The 20,737-nt window shown below is 39.4% G+C and overlaps 1 protein-coding gene across 1 annotated transcript in view; it reads right to left on the bottom strand.

Moving 5' to 3' along the window:
• COL11A1 (collagen type XI alpha 1 chain) overlaps positions 1 to 20,737 on the bottom strand; it is a 248,884-nt gene that overhangs the window by 22,847 nt on the left and 205,300 nt on the right. Inside the window, exons 43-49 of the mRNA XM_073571713.1 lie at positions 18,049 to 18,156; positions 14,266 to 14,319; positions 11,860 to 11,913; positions 11,171 to 11,278; positions 5,976 to 6,029; positions 5,788 to 5,841; positions 5,645 to 5,698 (exon numbers count right to left, since the gene is read on the bottom strand). Of these exons, the coding sequence (XP_073427814.1) occupies positions 5,645 to 5,698; positions 5,788 to 5,841; positions 5,976 to 6,029; positions 11,171 to 11,278; positions 11,860 to 11,913; positions 14,266 to 14,319; positions 18,049 to 18,156 (486 nt within the window). The remainder of the gene's footprint in view (positions 1 to 5,644; positions 5,699 to 5,787; positions 5,842 to 5,975; positions 6,030 to 11,170; positions 11,279 to 11,859; positions 11,914 to 14,265; positions 14,320 to 18,048; positions 18,157 to 20,737) is intronic.

The following is a 20,737-nucleotide window of genomic DNA, read 5'->3' as shown; positions in this document are numbered from 1 at the left end:
AAAGTGAGACAGCGCCAAAGCTCTCACTTTCTTTCACTTCATCCAGGTGTCACTTATATCCATAGAAGAGGAGAGTGAAGCCAGAGCTGATTGGCTGCAGGAATCATGCAACATAACAATTTGACGCAATCCCTGGGAGAGCCAGTGCTGACAAAACTGAAACGGTGCCAGCAGTGGTGGTGAGTATAGGTTACAGAAGTAATTATTTTACAAGGGAGGAAACATAGAGATTGAGAAGGGGTTGTCGAGTAGCGGACAACCCCTTTAAGAAAAGAATAGTATGTGTTCAGTAATAAAAACCCTGACATTTGAAATGCAATCAGCTAGTAAAGGAGGAATGAAGGCAAAACTAAACATAGTCTCAGATGTTGTACTGTTAAATCTAACAAAAATATTGTTACTTGCATTTACATCCTTCCTTTACACCCTCATGCAACTCCTATCAGCGTGATTCTGCAAAAAGGCACACAAATACTTATTTGGAGACGTAATATAGCTGTGAATACCTCCTGTATCATATGAAGTTAAAAGAGAACTCTGACCACAATGATCAAAGGTATGTGTAGAGAATAAAGGGTACATAATTTCAGGAAAATAACATCTCACCAACCATTAAGCATGGTGGTGGATCAATCATACTTTGGGGTTGTGTTGTAGCCAGTGGCACAGGTAACATTTCACGTGTTGAGGGAATAATGGATTCAATGAAATTTCAGCAAATTCTTGATGCAAACAATGCCGTTTGTAAGAAAAACTGAAGTTGAAAAGAGGATGGCTTCTACAAATGGATAATGATCCCAGACACATGTCAAAATCCACAAAAGACTACTTCAAAATGCGCAATCGGAAAGTTTTACAATGGCCTGGCCCTCACGGTTCCTTGATCTGAAGATCATTGAAAATCTGTGGCTAGACCTCAAAATAGCAATGCATACAAGATGAACCAGGAATATCACAAAACTCACACAAATCTCCAAAGATATACTGGCAGGGAATTTAGATTGTGAGCCCCATCAGGGGCAGTGCCAATAATGTCTGTAAAGCGCTGTGGAATTAATAGCGCCATATAAATGAGTAAAAATTATGATAAATAATAACTGGAAGAGTTTTCCAAGGAAGAATGTATCCCTCAAACAAAAATAGAAAGACTCTTGGCAAGCTACAAAAAAGTGTTTACAAGCTGTGATACTTTCAAAAGTGTGTGTGACTAAGTAATAAAAAGGCAGGGTGCCCAAACTTTGGCATCTGCCCATTTTCCTTTTTGTAATTTTTAAAATTTAAATATGAAATATATATACTTTTTGTCTAAAGTACAAAGGAAATGAGTAATCTTTAACTTTAGGCCTTTTAGATATCATTTCATCTTTACCTTGCTTAACTGTTGACATCAGGGCTGCCATCAGGGCATTACTGCCCTTTCTGTTGTATGGAGCAGCTTAAAAAATCTTTTGGTCAAAACAAAAGAACATGGCTGATTTTCCACACGGACCAATGGTCCACATGGAAAAAAAAGCATTGATTCTCTCATGCTGGAGAATCAGCTTGGTTATGCTGATGACAATTGGCTTAAACTCTGATCAGCGTTTGCTCCGAGTGTCACCTTACTGCGATCCAATTCTCTTGAAAGAGAATCACAGCACAGGTGCGGAGAAGATGGATCCATCTTCTCCATTGTCTGTGTCCGCATAAATCGGACAGTACTTAGATGACATCCAATTGCAGTCCGATGTTTCTCACGCACCCGTACAAGCCTATGATCTGATTTTCTGAGCCACTCGCGGCAAGCTAAGATTTTTCCTCATGAGACAAAATGTAGATCTGCACTGCCCATAGGTGGATATTCAGCCAAGTGCTATCCGATAAAACATCAGATGGCACTCGTCCGAGTTATACGTTAGTGTGAAGGAGCCCCAATTTTGATTTATAGATCAGGCTAATGCATGTAAATGATAGGCAGCACATTCACCTGTCCGATACGCAGCTGAGCACATTGAGCTAAACACAAAGCCAGACATTATCCCTGTTAGGAATTTCCATTTTGGTAACTATGCCTGGTTTTGGCATGTGGCCTTGTTGAGTTATTTGATTATATCATGTTATCAGTTCCAATGATATTGATTCAACAGAATCAGGCATATCTTCAATTTGCAGTTCTGACTGGTTGGAGTTTGGGTACGGCCGTCCGAATTCAGTTTTATTGTCAATATCATAATGCCCAATTAATTCAATTAATAACTATTTTATAAAATTTGTAGATATGCACTTATTAATAGAATATCCAGGCATTTCATTTTATATTCTCATTTTACCGGTTTAGTGGTTTTACCTAATTTATCAGGTGTTAATAATATCTACTGTGTTCACGTATTGATTCTACCTTCTGTTACTGAAACAAATCATCGAGTTTATTCATTCTCATCCCAGCAATAGTCTGTGAATGCTGATACGTGATTCTGTTCAGAGGGGTTAGCAAACCCATTTTTACCACTTCGTTAAGGAGAAAATAGAAGAGGCTTCCCATGTAGAACCTTCATCTGCCCAACTTCTCCCAGTCCCTTGTTGACCCAGCCTATATTTTCGTAGGTTTTTATTTTTTTATTATTCCTGATCTCTTACCATTACCATGACCAAATTGCCTGAGGTGGAGCCGCCATGATCAGTGCTCAATGAAACGGATTAAACTGTGGCGTTGTGTCCATCGATGCACAGCTTGGGTCCGGTAAAAGTAAAACCACCTCATCTTTGCATGTACAGACTCCAATCTGGACCTACTACCTTAGAGGAGCACCACTGTTTCTTTTCTTTTTTTCTACACACTGAATAAAAATGGCAAGGTGGTAGAGATTCAGAAAAAGTGTCCACTTGCTGCCAAGTTTCCCGCAGATCACAGGTCATTGCTAAGTGTCCAAGCAGTGAGTTATTTTGTCTTCAGTTTATTTTTTTTTTGTATTTGGACCCATATCTATGACAAGCTATTTAAGGTTCAGTTCAATATCTTTCTTTTAGGATTGCTCAGGCTAAGAGCTATTTACAAGGAATTCTTGAAAATGAAGCAGAAATGAAGTGAATCAGGCCAAGCATGGAGCAATGCAAAACCAAAATCCCATGAATGGTCACTTGCTAGGTATAAAATTCATCCAATTTTCTCCTAAATCAGTCAGTAGATCATTTGATGAACCATCACTTTTAGCTTCAGTAGCATGGTTTTCTCTTCTAGCATTTGATAGACCTGTCTGAAATTGGCACAAAACTGTTGGTACAGTATTTATGGTCCACAGAACATCTTGAAGACTGCTGCTATCTAGATGGGGCCAAGATACCAGCACATAAGTATTATTTATACCTTAGTGATATGCTTGCATTGTGTGTTTTCTACTGCCTTCGGTAAGTATGACAAGCTCAATCTTAGGCAATGAGTATAGTAAAAGCGGAAGTTGTAAGCTTCCCAGTCATGGGTTAATATAAATGTATATTAATGGGTAGAAAGCCATCCCAAGTAATAGGATTCAAGCGATAGAGAAAAATGCTCATCATTTAATGCAATAACAAAACTGTTCACCGCTGTCCCAGTAGCTCAACATATCCGAATTGTTGTCGAGTAGCTGACGTGAACATGCATTGTAATGCTTCTGGGGGTAAAGGCTGCACAGAAAATGGAAAAATAAAGATTTCATCGCTACTTCGATTTTAGTCTACACAAAAACAATCCATAAAAAATACTTCTACTTGGAGATGATAAACCCGCAGAGAGTCTGCCTGATAGGAGGGCGCGCTTCCTTAGGAATACAAGCCTGCATTTGTCTGATTTAAGATGACAGCTATTATTATACAATACGTCTGTATGCAAACACTGCAGGCACAATCCTTCTAATGTATGGGACGTCTGGAGAGGTGGAGAACACTCTGGAGACACCATGTTCCCATATCACAAGGTACAGAGAAGCACAAAAATGGATTTCTTTTATAATGCAGTCTTGTAATAATACTAATGTCCATTCATTTGAAACTTGATATTCTTGAATATTTCCATAAGTTTTTGGCACTGATGTCTCCCTGGCAAATAAATATCTAAGAGCTAGTCTGCTCTGCAGCGTCTCTGGCATGGTACGTCGGGGATACAGTATATGGACATTTCCTTCAAAAGACGATGTGCTCACGTTTATTACAGTAGATATTGAAGTCACTAAGCCCACGATAAATATATATTCAAGCAACGGCAGAAAAGTGAAATAGGCCATAATCTATGGACTGGACTATAGGTCATATGCTCTTGTAAATTTTTTGTAACATGTGGGGTGGGAACTAGTGATGTGCGAGTATACTCGTCACTCGAGATTTCCGAGCATGCTCTGGTGTTCTCCGAGTATTTGGATGTGCTCGGAGGTTTATTTTGTGTCCCCCGTAGCTGCATGATTTGCGGCTGCTAGCCAGCCTGAATACTTATGGAGATTGCCTGATTTTTAGGGAATCCCCACATGTATTCACTCATCACTAGTGGGAACATGTAAGTCAAGCTTGGTCATCCTACCATACCAACCAAATTCCAGGGACTTCCTAGTGATTTATGATTGCTTTTAGCTCTTTATGGACTAGATCACACCATAGCATGAGATGCATTAATAAAACCTCCATTGGCCACATAGCAGCTCATGAATAAGAGTTGCTAACACAAAATGGGTAAGCTTATGAATCCTAATCTTTTAAAACATTTATTTGTCCTCTTTACATTATGCTTTTAATTACAGAGTAAAGGTTACACTTTATTTATTTTTTCCTGGTGCTGGAGCCCAATCCCAACTGGCTTTTTCTCATTTATTCTGACCTGGAATCAAGTCCAGAGTGTTTCCTACACTCCGTGCACCACACCCTGACCATGGACTGTCTTCACCAAGGGTTCGTACGTTTAATTTACATTTTGATATTTTTGATTTCTTCTTGGTTATTGAAGCTTTTGAAAGGTAAACTGAATTCAGCATTTTTACATGTATTTTTTCTACTTGGTGGCTCAGTGGTTAGCACTATAACTAGGGCCAGCACAGACAGAAGAGGGCCACTGTGCAAGAACACTATGGATCTTTTGTAGTCCAATCACTCATGATAATGTGCAGTTCTTGCTTTGGAGGTTGTAGCTTGCCCCATTACCTCAGGAGCCCCTGTGCATCTGCATGTATTGCATCAATGATATGTTCACCCCTGACTGTAGCTTTGCAGCACAGGGGTCCCAGGTACAAGTCCCATCAAGGACACATCTACCAGGAGTTTGTATGTTCTCCTCATGTTTGCCTGGGTTTTCTCACACACTCCAAAGACTTAGTGATGGGGAATTTAGATTCTGAGCCCCAATGGGGACAGTGATGATGATGTCTAAATCATGGTGGACATTAAAGGGTCTATATTATCAAGTAAACTAAATAAATATGTTGTCTGTTTGGCAATATTCTAATATTCTGATAGAATGAATACTAGTTTACAATATTTGTCAGATTGATGTCTTACCAACCTTAAATTTAATGTGTATGTGTTTTGGAACTGGATTAGGGGACAGAAAGAAGAGGGACAGTGTTCACCTACAGGGAATAGTAATTTTTCTCCCTAGAGATCAACCTTAATGAAGAGGAAGAAAAAAAGTTTTATTTTCACCTACCTTCTCACCAACACCACCAAGAGAGCCAATAGACCCAGGTGGACCTTGTGGACCCTAAAGAAAGATTTAAAGTCGGATAAGTCAATAAGACTGAGAATGTTTTTCTTCGGTAATCCTGAATACCTATAATGCCAAGTACTTACATCGGCACCATTAGGACCTTGAGGACCTCTAGGACCAGGAGGACCAGGTGGACCCTGTCAAAAGAATCAGACAATTAATTCTGCTTATGACACCGCCATTCTACAGAGACATAGAGACAGGGACATTGCTTACTAAGAAAAGGCAACATGGCACATTGTACATATGTACAGTAAATAATGTTTCTTACCATTGGACCAACATCACCATTTTCTCCCTTTTCACCTGGTGGTCCAGGAAGACCCTGAAATAATGAAAAACACAGAAACATTGTTCTCCAATCAGTATTGTCTCTCATTAGCAGTCCATAATCTTTGCAGATTTTTTAGTGTTTATATGAAGATGTTTCAACATGGTTTTCATTTAGCATGACCGTATTTATACCTTATATCTGTTGGTTATACAGTGCAAGTTTTAGGCTGAACAGTGCATAAAGTAGCAACATGATTGAAGATTAAGGGTGGCCATACACATGTGATGAATGTCAAACTTGGACGACCATCTAATGCATGTCAGGGCTATGTTTCTCATAGCAGCAGATGTCAAGGAAAATAAGGATTGAACAGTTTGATTTCAACATGCCCAATCCTTTGGTCCTCCAGGTATATATTCCACCACCAAATGAGTTTGGCAGCAGCTTATTTCCCATTGAGAACAAATGTATGCTTGACTAAGCCATGTGTGCATGAAGGGTCGAAGAAAATGCATCTGCCTAAAGAGCACTTGGCAGACACTAATTTGTATGTCAGAGGAAGAGATTCAAACTATACTTAAAACTTGAAAGCTTTATTATGAACATATAAAAAGAGTAAAATGGCTTAAGACAAATTAACACAAGGTGTACTCTGTAGTGTACCAAGGTTTCTCCAAAAATACATGACTTGCTTCCAAAATGCATCAGTCTTTTTTAGATGTTCTTTTGCATGCTTCTGATGCTGAATTTTATGGTGAGGATGCAGGATAGGTTTTCTTCTGATGACTCTTCCAAGAAGGCCGTATTTGTGCAGGTGTCTCTGATCAGAAGAACAATGTACCACAACTGCAGAGTCTATTAAATCTTTCTGAAGGTCTTTTGAAATCAAGCTGGGATTCTCTTTTGCCTCTCTAGAAATCCTACGAGCAGCTCTCACAGAAATTTTGCTTGGTCTTCCTGACCTTAACTTGACCTCCACTGTTCCTGTTACCTACCATTTTTTAATTACATTTCGAACTGAGGAAAGGGCAACTTGAAAAAACACTTTGCTATCTCTTTGTAGCCTTCTCCTGCTCTGTGGCCCTCCACCATTTTCATTTTCTGAGCGCTAGGCAGCTTCTTAAAAGAACCTATGCCTCTGGCACAAAGTTAGAGGAGGCTGGGTTTTTATAAAGTTGGGAAATGTGCCTCACCTGGCCTTTCGTAACAATGATAGTAAACAAGCCATAACCCTAACTGACTAAATAAGATCTGAAACCTTGGTCAAAGATATCAGAGCACACAAATCTCCAAGGGTGCTGAATCTTATGCATATGCTTATTTTCCTTTTAGGAATTTTTTTAAATGGAAAAAGTGTCAATATGTGTTTTTGGGTCTAAAATACAGTGTCATCTTTAACCCTTTTAGAGATCATTTCATCTTCAGCTTGCTTAATTGCTCACAATAACAGTAATTTTGACTATGGGTGCCCAAACATATATTCAAAAGATGGGGAAGTTTGTATAATATATATATATATATATACACTGCTCAAAAAATAAAGGGAACACTATTCCATTTGCAACAGGCTGTTTGTATTTCCTCTATTTCTTTGAGCAGTATATATATATATATATATATATATATATATATATACAAAAACTAAAAGATGGAGGAAACATAAGCAAAGGTGCAGTTATGAGTGTCAATACACAAGTTGCATCTGACCGACTTATATACACACTCGTCCTCCAGAAATATGGCAAAAATCAAAGCAATAAATATACAGGTTAACATAGGCCTGATGTAAACCTTTTATATCAGCTGAGTGTGAAGTGGCGAGCTGCATGCTGCGCTTCTACAATATTTAGCTATCAATACTTCAACTCTAGTTGTACTAAGGGATACAAATGCCATGTTGGCCGCAGGATGTTGGCGGCTTTAAACGGATGATGAAAACTGTACACAGCAGTTGTAGTGCGAGCATGGTTAATAATTTATGTCCTGCTGGGCCAGACTGATGATATGCGAAGCTGCTACTGGCAATCCAGAAAGGAACATCATTCATTTTTCTCTGCCGCTACCAGCTAGAAATTATATTTAAAAATGGAAATGTACATTGTTCAGAAAATGAAGTTTATCTTCATCACTGAGTCAAAATTACATTTGTAAGATGTGCTTAAGAATGAGACAGTACATTACAAAAGACAAAACCTAACGTTGCCTTAAAGCTCGGGATTCTTAAGCCAAAATCGATGTTCAATCTAAAACTTCAGGGGATATGGATATTGTAAGTACAGTATACAATACTCTAAAACTGCAACTGAAATTTGTTTTTTCACTTTAGTTTAGGAAATATTTCGATTTTTAATAGAGGGTGCAGGTGTTACAGTTGCACTCGGGCCTTGGAGAGTAGGGGAAAACATGAGGTCCTTTTAGCCCATATGATAAAACACAGTTGTCTAAGTTGGTAACTCTGTAGGATATTTTGCATTGGGGCCCACAAGCTTTTGTCTTCCTGGAGCGTAACAATATTGTATCTTAAAGTTATTAGGTTCTTTAGAAGGATGTAGATCTGGGGATTTATTCTGACAGAATTTTATAGGCTGAACTGGATGGACTAATGTCTTTTTTCGGCCTTACTAACTATGTTACTGTGTTACTATGATATTCCACCAAGATTCCTCCATGCAAATTATATGGAGGTAGTGGCAGACAAGCGGCAGCCAGATGTCTTTGTAGCTACTTATTTCCAATTTGAAAACCATGTTTCAATTAAATGGATGGGTTACTCTGCTGTGCCCACAGATAGGGCAAGGTTTTGGTATCGACAATCAGGGCATGTTCAGATGAATTACATTTCATCCAGATTGAAATCGGTGTCAAATCTTCTTCCATTATTTTTCATTTTAATGGGACACCATTCTGTGGTTTACACTGTCATGATGTTTTTGGACATGGATTTAAAATCTGCATTATAGAAAAAATAATTGCCATATTGACTCTTGAGGCAGACTCTGCACGGACTCCATGGTGAGTAGTCGCATCCAAACTATCCTTATTGTATGTGGTTATTTAGCATGTGAATTCAATATAGTGCCAACTGCAAATCTGTGGCAAGAAAGTGTTGGATTTCTAACATTGAGGCTTTGTTTGAGTTTGATTTTTTTACAATCTGAAATCCATTTAGTGCCTTGATGATACATTGGATATCAATGGAAGGAAAGCTCTCAAGTAAGTATCTTTTTATATTCCTAAATATCAGGAAAAAATAAATATTATACTTTAATTTAGCTACACTTTATGTAAGTTAATTGTAAAGTTACTCTGGAGTAAGCCCATACAAAGTTTATGTTCAAAGATCTTTGACAACTTGGACATTTCCTGGCAGCTTTTGCCCAAAATAGTGTTTTTTCTCCACCCTTTTGCTTAACAGAGCACTTTCTTCCACATTCTAGCTGTGTCTCTTTCATGACATGTGGAAGAAGGTAAGAAGGTGCTATGGTCAGAATACACAAAAGTAGAACATTTTGGACTAAATGCACCCCACCGTCAAACATGGTGGTGGCAGTATCATGCTGGGGAGATTCTTTTCTTCATCAAGGACATAGAAGCTGGTCAGAGTTGATGGGAAATTGGATGGAATTAAATACAGGATAATCTATTAGAGGCTGCCAGCAGGACAACGACCCTAAACAAACTACCAGAGCTACAATGGAATGTTTGGATGAAAGCATATTCATGTGTGGGAAAGGCCCAGTCACAGCCCAGACCTAAATCCCATTGAGAATCTGTGACAAGACTTAAAATTGTTGTTCACAGACGATCTCTATCCAATCTCACCGGGCTAAAGCTAGTTTGCAAAGGAGAATGGGCAAAAATGTCACCTCTAGATGTGCAAAGCTGATAGAGATATACCGCAAAATACCTGCAGCAGTAATTACATACAAAGGTGATCCTACAAAGTATTGGCTCCTGGGGCTGAATACAAATGCACAACACAATTTCCAGATTTATATTTTTAAAATATTTAGAAAACCTTGTATTATTTCCTTTACACTTCATAAAAAAGTACTATTTAGTGTTGGTATATGACATAACGTCCCAATAAGATACTTTAAGCTTGTGGGTGTAATGTGAAGAAATGTAGAAAAGTTCATGGGGTATGAATATTTTTTTAAGGCACTATAGCTATATGATTCAGTAGACAATCTCTAAATGTAATGCAATGCAACAATTAGCTTTCACATTATATACAGAAAGGTATGATGTATGCTCTCTAGTTCTCTGACAAGGCAGTCTGACTTGTTGGCAACCCCATTCACACTGACCTCTGGGCACTTGCCCTGCCAGCCTGTCCCTGCATACGCTCCTTAATTTGCAGAACACTGGATGCATTTTTTCCATCCTGAGCAGTGAGCAGCATATATTATTACATATACAGAAACTGAGATATTTTTTTGCTAAGGCAAGAGCATTGCAGAAATGTATGCTGTGTTTCATAGTGCTCATCTTAGAGAATATACCTGTGTGCAGTGCACCTCCCTCATACGTGAGCCACCGATAGAGGAGAGGTATCTTCTGCATGTTCCCTCTCCCGGATTTGTAACTTTCTGCACTCTCTGCTTGGAGCACAGTGGCTGATGGATAATCCCTGCCAGCTGGCACAGTACTGATTACTGAGCTGATGGCCCATTTATTCAGCCTGCCAAGACTGCTGACAGAGGCAAAGCCAGACTGATGCCCACAGATCTGGACTGTGCCATCTCTTCATGCACACATTTCATCTGCTAAGGGCATGGGGCACCTCCGGTGTCCCTGCAATATCTTCATCAGATGCCAAAAATGCCAGCACTCATTCACTGCTAATGAATATATACATAAACATTCACGCTGCTCTCTGTTTGCTGAGCAGATTGTCTGGATACTAGGGGACATAGTAATTTTTTCTAACAGAGTCGGCATCCTCTGTATACTCTGCAGTGCAGCACTTGTCCTTCTTAATATATAGTGTTAATATTTTATTTGAATTCTTCCTATAAAATATTATATGACTCCATTTCGACAAGAGATTTCACGACAGATAAGGTAAGGATTTATGGAGGACATATTATCAAGAAGACGATATATTAATACAAGCCTGGATGCTTGGTTACGGCACAATGTTGTGTTTGGAGTATACAGTGGAAACGTCAGCAGCCATCAATACTCACTTGAAGACCGATTGGACCAGGGGGACCTGGGAATCCACGAGCACCTTCATCACCCTTTTGCCCGAACATTCCCTGTTGACCTCTTGGACCGGGTTCTCCATCAGATCCCTGTAAAATTGAGGAATATACAAGTCTTATCAGAAATATCAAGAAACCAAACAATAATTGAACAGTGCTTTTTATCCATCCTATAGGAATTGGAAGACTTCTACTGTAGGTCTCCTATAGTCATAGTTTCATCAAATGGCTCTGTGGATTAGGAAGTGACAATTTCCAGAACCATGTGTATGTTAAGTGATCGCTTTTCCATGAGACACAAAATCTCATACCTGACTTTAGTTTTAGTTTACTCATCCCCAATTTGATATTCTATTATAGTATATAGAGGTACTGCAATAGATCAGATATTGATGGCGTATCCAAAGTAAAAAGTAGTGGCCAATCCCTTTACGGGTATCATATTACTGGAGCTGACCATCAAATCCAGGTAATTATGCTAATTACGGTATTTTAAACTCACTATAGCATTTAAGTCTTAAGTGCATTTCTTGATATTTTTGCCCAGGGATATCATACATGGCATACCATGGAAAATAGATGGGATTGTGCTATATTCCACAAATCCTCAGTTCCATCAAAATATCATTTTTTTTTCTCACTTTCTGAAACATAACGATTAAAATACTTACAGCTGGACCTGGAGCTCCAACTGGGCCTTGCAAACCGGCTGGTCCAGGAGGACCCTAGAAACAGGGAAATAAACAGAAATGTTATTAGAGTCAATAAATTTGCACCTTAAAGTGGTCAAGAAGATATTGCCCAGAGGGCTCCATAACTGCCTGGTGAACTGCAGAAAATAACAATCCACTGCAGTCAGGTTTTACAAGCATGTTGCATTTTTTTCTGTAGCTAAAATAAAATTTTGTTTGCTAGATGTTTTCACACAAATATTAATGTTAATATCAAAATAAATATTTTTATGTAAAGCTGGTTTCACAAGTCTATGTTTCTCAGTCCTGTAGGAACTGGCTGTAGGTCTCTTGAATCAAACCAACAGGTTATTTATATAGGCATATCTGAGACTGTAATATTTGGATCAGGAGACCTGCAGCCAGTCTATACATCATGGTCCGTACATCACGGTCCTTACATCACGGTCAGTACATCACGGTCAGTACATTACGTTTCGTAGATCACGGACCGTACATCATGGTCAGTACATCACGGTTCATCCATCACGATTCGTACATCACAGTCAGTACATTATGGTCCGTACATCACAGTTCATACATCACAGTCCGTACATCACGGTTCATAGATCACAGTCCATATATTACGGTCAGTAAATCATGGTTCGTAGATCACGGTCCATATATCACGGTCAGTAAATCACAGTTCATACATCACGATTCGCACATCACAGTCAGCACATTATGGTCTGTACATCACAGTTCGTACATCATGTCCGTAGATCACAGTCCGTACATCACGGTCAGTACATTATGGTCTGTACATCACAGTTCGTACATCATGGTCCATACATCACAGTCAGTAGATCAATACCCGTACATCATGGTCAGCACATTATGGTCCATACATCACAGTTCGTACATCATGGTCCGTACATCACGGTCCGTAGATTACAGTCCGTACATTACGGTCAGTACATCATGGTCAGTACATTATGGTCCGTACATCATACTTCATATATCATGGTCCGTACATCATAGTCCGTACATCATGGTCAGTACATCACGGTCAGTACATCACAGTCCGTACATTATGGTCCGTACATCACAGTTTGTACATCATGGTCAGTACAACATGGTCAGTACATCACAGTCCGTACATTATGGTCCGTACATCACATTTTGTACATCATGGTCCGTACATCACAGTTTGTACATCATGATCCGTACATCACGGTCCCGTACATCACGGTCAGTACATCACGGTCAGTACATTATGGTCCGTACATCATAGTTCGTACATCATGGTTCGTACATCACAGTCCGTACATCATGGTCAGTACATCACAGTCAGTACATCACGGTCCGTACATTATGGTCCGTACATCACAGTTTGTACATCATGGTCTGTACATCACGGTCCCGTGCATCACAGTCAGTACATCACGGTCAGTACATCACGGTCCGTACATTATGGTCCGTACATCACAGTTTGTACATCATGGTTCGTACATCACAGACCGTACATCACGGTCAGTACATCATGGTCCGTACATTATGGTCCATACATCACAGTTTGTACATCATGGTCCGTACATCATGGTCCGTAAGTCACAGTCCCGTACATCATGGTCAGTACATCACGGTTCATACATCTGGTCCATACTCAAAACTTAAGATTTGTGACTCTAGCCTTATGGATGGAAGTGTTGGGGTAAGGTGAAAGAGAAGACATGCCACCCTGTTCCTATTATACTTTGGGTCTCTTCGGATCATAAAAGTAGCTTTCAAAAAAGAAAAAAAATTATAAACTTGAAATTGGTAAATATTGGAACAGAACCATCAACATCAATTACTAAACAGAGAACTATGAGGCTATGGATCTAGAAAGTCATTGACAGCCTTGTTGTGTCAATTTTCAGTTTTGATTGTGACAGATCATTTGGCCAGGTTCAGATGAGCATATTTCACATATGTGTCCTGTCCATATTACAATTGGCGAGCACACATACCGATGTTATTGAACAGAGCAGTTCAAAATTCCTTGTGTGCACTATAACGATCAATTTTTTGGTTCAGACTCGTCCATTATTCTCACTAGGTGTGTAAAAAAAAGTGGATGCCAAGCGGACACGATCAGCATAGTATCTGTTTAATTACAGAGCCATTGAAATTAATAAGACAGAAAACTGTATTTGGTCTTTAAATGTCTTCAGCTATTGAGATTTAAAATCAGATGTCATGCAGAAGTGATATGGATGGAGAGATGACATACGGACATATAAATGACATGCGGATTGAATACGGATCTGATGAAAAATTGTTTGTGTTTACTGGATGAAAAACCGATGAGTTTCCATATACCGTACTCGTCTGGACCCAAGGGAAGCAGATTTACACACTCACCTGCTCGCCTTTATCTCCCTTGCCTCCCTTTTGACCAGGTTCTCCTATTTCACCCTATTAAAAAAAAGAAACAAGAAAGAACAGTAAATTATTCACGGGATTCCTAGCAGCTTGTGTGAATGTCACATTACTGGGACGGAGCCGGCATTGTGCGTATTGATTACTCTTCATATTCTGACAGCTTAATCCCAGCATTGATTAGCATGGCACTTGCTGGGATTTGCAGCAAACTCTCCCGGAGGTTTAAATAGATGATCACTGAGTGGGAGATGGGAGACGGTGCGAAGGGCAGGAGGTGATTACTAAGAAGATCATAGGAGCTGACATTAGTGGCTTACAAGATGACTGACCAGCACAGAGGAAAATAGCACCCCTACATAAAAGCACCTTTCATGAGAAAATACCACTCCTAGTATATAAAAGTACATTTTATGAGCCGGGATATGGCTACAAATCAGATCGCTTAGCCAGTGCATTTAGGAAGTCTTTGGTTTCTCTAACTGCAGGCCTACTGGACCATTTGGATGTGATTTGTATGCCTAATGGCTAGTGCCTTTGGACAATATTTTCGGTCCAAGTGTAATCAGAAAAAACACTGGATCAGACAAAGACCAATGTTATTCTATGGGGCTCTATTCTTACTTTACATTTAATAAAACAAAAACTTCCATTACAATTCCATTTTGTAAGTAGTGAGGAATTGTTTAAGTCTTAACATGAGTTTGTATAAAATGACTGTTCAGACCCTGAGTAGGCGCACGTCTGGCGCATTTGAGAAGTTTAATGCACACACTCACCTACTTGGCTTCCTTCCATCTCTGCCCTTCTCTGCAAAGCCAGAGCTATCAATCAAGGAAGAGGAGGGTGGAGATGGATCTAAAATACATAGGTTGACCGCTGCACCAAACTACTCAACCAAACCAAGGGAGCACTGAACACCAGTCAGCACTTAGTTTGTGCAGATATATTAAGATTAATTGTTAATGTGCTATTGACACAAATTTGTATCTTTATTTTAAATGAGTAAAAATAAAGAAAATGATTGTGGGACATATATAATAATGTCGCACATATAATATTATCGCATAGTGCTTGCTCGCTTCAATGATATTGTCTTTGGTGACACAGTGGGCAAATCAGTGGGATTTGATAGCGATGTACAAACTGAATAAATTAATCCTTCCAGAAATGAATTAGAATATGATATTAGGTATAAAATTCCTGAATTACTGCAGATTGTTATCCGGCTGCTTGAAGGGGTTGTCCGGCCTTAGATTACCAGTCTGCAGTCACTCTATGAGACTGCAGACTTGTGAATCCTCACATCGTGCGCACTGTGCGCTATGAGGATTCTCCGGTGCCAGCGTCTGGAGCAATATGCATACTTGTGGTCACATGCAGACTAGACGGGTGGGGTCTTGCTCAGTGCAAGTGTATTGAACGACGTGGACACGTCTAGTCAGAATGTGGCCAGAAGTATGCAAATTGCATACTTGTAGTCACATAACTGTCAGCTCTCAGCGCCAGCGAATCCTCACAGTGCCCACTGCACGCGATGTGAGGAGTCATAAGTCTGCAGTCACATTGACTGCAGACTTGCAGACTTGAAGCCTAGACAGGCAACCCCTTTAAGTATATGCGCATACTGTTATGAATCTGGCTTTGGCTGTCTTAATTCCACAATATTATCCATAACATACCATAAGTACTATACTATGATTGTATTCTACAAAATAAAGGAGTAGAGTTCCCAAGTCAATTGTGCATAAACTTTGACATAATTTGCCCCAACAAATATGCACTAACATACTGATTATGTGTTTTAGACATATTCTGTGACTTACTAGACAAGGTTATGTGGTGTAGCAGAAAGAGAGCATGGCTCAAAAAGGACTTTACACCAAATTTTACATGGTGAACTAGAGACATGTTGTAAATGCAGAGCGGAATAAAAACTTTTCTATTTTTTTTTAAATTTTGCCTCTCTATTGCGGAGATATTAGCAATTAAAGTATTTGGAACCGAATGAGTTAGCTTTAGATAAATCCAAGTGGGTGTTATCAAATACTTTCACTGCCGGCATGGACTTCTTCTCCCTGTATGAGTTGCTATCTGATAACACAAGGACTTCACAAAAGTTAACTCATTGTGAAACACATTGACTGCCAATATCTCTGCAATGGAGAGAATTTAAAAAAAAAAAACATTTTATTCCACTCTGCAGCCACCATTACATCATGTGTCTTGTTCAACATGAAACATTTGGTGAAAGGTCTTTAAAATGCTCCATGCTGTGCTGAAATATTGTCCCTAAAGGGATTTTTGGACAAACAAACTTAATTTTAATCAACATTTTAATCAATAGATCTTGAAATAAAAATAAGTTCCACCATTGGATGGGTTTAAAAAAAATGTTCCTGTGCTGAGATAATCTTATAAATGTCCACTGCTGTGTACTGTGTAATGGCTGTGTATGACCGTGCAGGGACATGGTCTGATCATACCACAGCTCCTGGGCAGGGGAGGAAGCAAAAGAGTATATAGACAGGACAGCATGGGTTCACAGCTGATTCTTTGAGGTAAAAAAATGATTAAAAAGAGGCAGTGAAATGTTTTGCCTCTCATAAAGAATCAGATGTGATCCCATGCTGTCCTGTCTGTATATTCTCTTATGCTTCCTCCTCTGCCCAGGAGCTGTGGTATGATCAGACCATGTTCCTGTAAGTCAGACACAGTCATTACACAGTACACAGCAAGGGAACATTTATAAGATTAACTCAACACAGGAACATCTAATTATGGAAATTATTTTTATTCCAAGTCTACTAATTAAAATGTACTTGCCTGTGGGACAACCCCTTTATATAATTCAATCAAAAGTTGGCACAATATTGGGCAAAAGTGTGTGAAGATGTTCCAAACTGATCACATAGCAAAAGTCGAAGTAACACATTTTGCACCTGTTGGCACGCTTTAATCAAATCCCAGCCATTTCAGACGTATTTTTAAAAGTGGATGGAGCTTAGGCCGGGGTCACACTGCGTTTTAGGCAGTCCGTTGGTGGACTGCGCTACACCGTGGTATAACATGGTGTAATGCAGTCCGTTAACGCCGCCATTGAGCCCCATTGTCGGGTGCATCGTGACGCATGCCGTAAAGCGTCACGCGTTCGCAATGTGCCGTCATTCGCTGACGGAGCCTCGGACGTGGCCTGCAGCGTCTGAGGCTCCGTCACCACTAGCGCAGATGAATCATGTGAATCTATGAATCTATGTGATTATTGTTATGCTGTAATGTCTATTGTCTGTACAAATCCCTTCTGAAATGCAAAGTGCTGCGGAATTTGTCGGCGCTATAGAAATAAAATTTATTATTATTATTATTATGATTCATCTGCGCTAGCGGGTATAGCATAACACGATCGCGTTATGCTACACCGTTAGCAGCCCGTCAACGCTATGCGTTGAACGGGCTGCTAAAACATAATGTACACCCAGCCTTAGTGGGAGAGGCCAGGCCGAGCACAAATTATGACAGAAATATATACGCTGATGAATGACAGCTGAGAGATGTGCCAAATTCATTAGGAGGAGCACCTGTCTTAATGAATTTGGCACAACTTGCTCCATGACAGTCTTGATGAAATGGGGCTTTAATCTACTTTTAAGCAGTCTAAATTTAAGACAGTACTAATATTTCTGCCCTATAGAAAATCTACCCAATAGATCCTAGAAATCAGGGGAGTCTGAAAATATGACTTAGTCCACTGTCTAAGGTTAATACCTTGTCACCATCTTCACCAGGTGATCCTTGTGGGCCAGCAGGGCCTGGAAGTCCTACCGGTCCTTGTACTCCATCTCGGCCAGCAGGTCCCTGAGGTCCTTTTTCTCCCTATAATAGGATCATCAAGAAAAGAGAAACCTTTAACAAACTGACTATATACTAGAAAGTTATACAGAATGTTTTACGCTGTACGGTAATGTGGGTATAGATATTGAGGTTGCTCAATGTTTTCCAGCCTGCTGATAGTAAAACTGTCAATCTGAAAGCATTGACCCTTAATTACTATATTACTTAATATGCCTCCAGATAGTGTACATTGCACTAGAGTAATAGTGTACCATAAGTCATCTATCAACCATCTTCTGATAAGATTTTACTTACTCTAAGCTTTCGATTTGGGCACTGTTTTTACATTAGCCAGAATGCGCCTTGTAGAATCTAAAACGGATCTCGATTTGTTCATTCTCACTAGTTAATGCAAGTATTCTCCATGTATACAGCTATTTAGGTGACGCTCATCTAAATGTAATACATTAGTGGCTGAAAGGATGTTTCATTTTCTTGTCAACGGAACCATCCATCATTATGATAAATCCAAATAGTAATCCTCATAATCTGTGTGCCATCAATTTTCATAAAATACTATCCTTATATGTCACATCATGCATACTGATGAAGAAACTGTGAAGATTGAATGAATGTGTCAGCCCAGCACTGTATACAAAGAATATAAGCGGACAGTGGGAGCAGAGGTCAGTGTTTCGCCAAGGTGGAGTGTGGCGTAGACAATGGTAAAGAACAGAACCATGGTAGATACCAGACACATATCACTCTGTTGATCAGGAGAGCTACTGTACTAAATATACTATTTGTTCTAAATAATAAGTTCTTGTTTTTCCTCTTTTATGTTTGAAAGTTTAAACTATTGTGAGGAACAAATTCTTATAAAGTCTTCACTAAAGACCCATGCACATGGTAATATTACAGATCAGTGTTCTTTAGATTGGTAATACATAGAACATGGACAGCTCCGAGCCCAAACTCGATGTGTACGGGCAAAAATTATTCCAAATGTGCAAAAAGGTTGTTGAATCCATGAACAAAAAAAACTATTGTATAGTGTGTGCCATATCACCGTGGTAGCACTGAAGTATTCTCCTCTTTATATATTGTTGAAGAGTGGTGCCTAGACGCACTTGGAGCATCTATGGGTTTTTGAAACTCAATGGGAAAGAAATGATGGTATGTTCCAATGCATGAATATTACATGGCATTCTCCTTTAGAAGCTTTGTTTCTAAGGCTGGCCATGGTGTCTTACAGATATAATATGCAGTGGCACACTGTCCCTTTGTGCCACCATGCAGGTAAGACAGCATAAAATTGCCATGTGCATGGACCAAAATGTATTAATCTAATTTCTGCTGCTAAAGCTATTTGTATTTCATTTTGATTATTTAGCTTTACAGAAATTGTTATCAGGCAATCCCTGACTCACAGTCAAAGAGGTATTCTCAAGTTCTTAAATTGCTTTCATTAGACAACATGAACATAGACACGTTTGTAATTGACTTGCTTTTTCAATCTGTTATTATTCTCCTGCAGTGAGAGATTATAATTTTTTTAGTGTACAGTGTATGGAGTGCAGTCTCTAGTGCCTGGTTGAGAGTGCGCAGAAGTTGCAATCCAGGAGAGGGGTTGACTCTTAACATCCCAGTCAGCAGTCTCCAGCCCCTTTATACTGTATATAGAAGTAGTAGCTCACCTCCCTCCCCTTCCTTCCTCTCCCTCTCATCTTCTGAAGATATACAGTTATATATCACCAGCCCTCAGCTTTCACAGCAGATCTCCTTATCATGTCTCTCTGCTCTCATTGTCCCAAGCTATGTGCTTGTTCAAATGCCCTGTTGTCTCTATGACTAAATACAAGGATAACAGGGTAGGCTCAGCACAAACCACTGATAACTGAATGTGTTATAGCAGAACAAGTGCTGAGCTTTATAGTTCTACTAATACTACAGTTCTACTATTCACCAAAGTTGTCACTCAAGAAGGAAAAATATTCAGAATTGAGAGTCCTCAGTGGTTGATACCTTTTAATGGCTAACTGAAAAGATGGTAACACATTGCAAGCTTTCGAGACTACTCAGGTCTCTTCTTCAGAGACCTGAGTAGTCTCGAAAGCTTGCAATGTGTTACCATCTTTTCAGTTAGCCATTAAAAGGTATCAACCACTGAGGACTCTCAATTCTGAATATTTTTCTATCTACTGGCTAACACGGTACAACGATATACATCTTTCCTGCACTCAAGAAGGAGAATCTGCCCTTCTTGAGACTAGGAAGTAAGGAAGCATAGCGCTGAACTCCTCTAGAGGCAACTTGAGATTACCCTTTTTTAGGTTCACACTAGTACAGTCGCACTAGTGACAATGTCATAGTACATGCTGGATTTACTAATTCTTCTTACGCTTTCCATAACTTTAAACCTCTGTCAAAGTCACAGGGTATGGTACCAAAGTTCTTGGACTTTCAGAGCGAATATTGACTCTAACAATTCACTTTTGCTACCCATTGAAATAATTATAAAGTCCCTGTTTCTGCCTAGAGGCTTCTTAAAGTCTTTCCAGAATTGTTTGGATTAGAGAACCTAATAACTGCAAGACTCCAGAAGTTAAGACACAGAAAAAGG

The sequence above is a fragment of the Dendrobates tinctorius genome, unplaced genomic scaffold, assembly GCF_039654945.1.
Source record: "Dendrobates tinctorius isolate UK_male_01 unplaced genomic scaffold, ASM3965494v1 ptg000029l, whole genome shotgun sequence".
NCBI classification, from domain to species: domain Eukaryota; kingdom Metazoa; phylum Chordata; class Amphibia; order Anura; family Dendrobatidae; genus Dendrobates; species Dendrobates tinctorius.
This window is presented reverse-complemented; position numbering and strand designations above follow the sequence as displayed.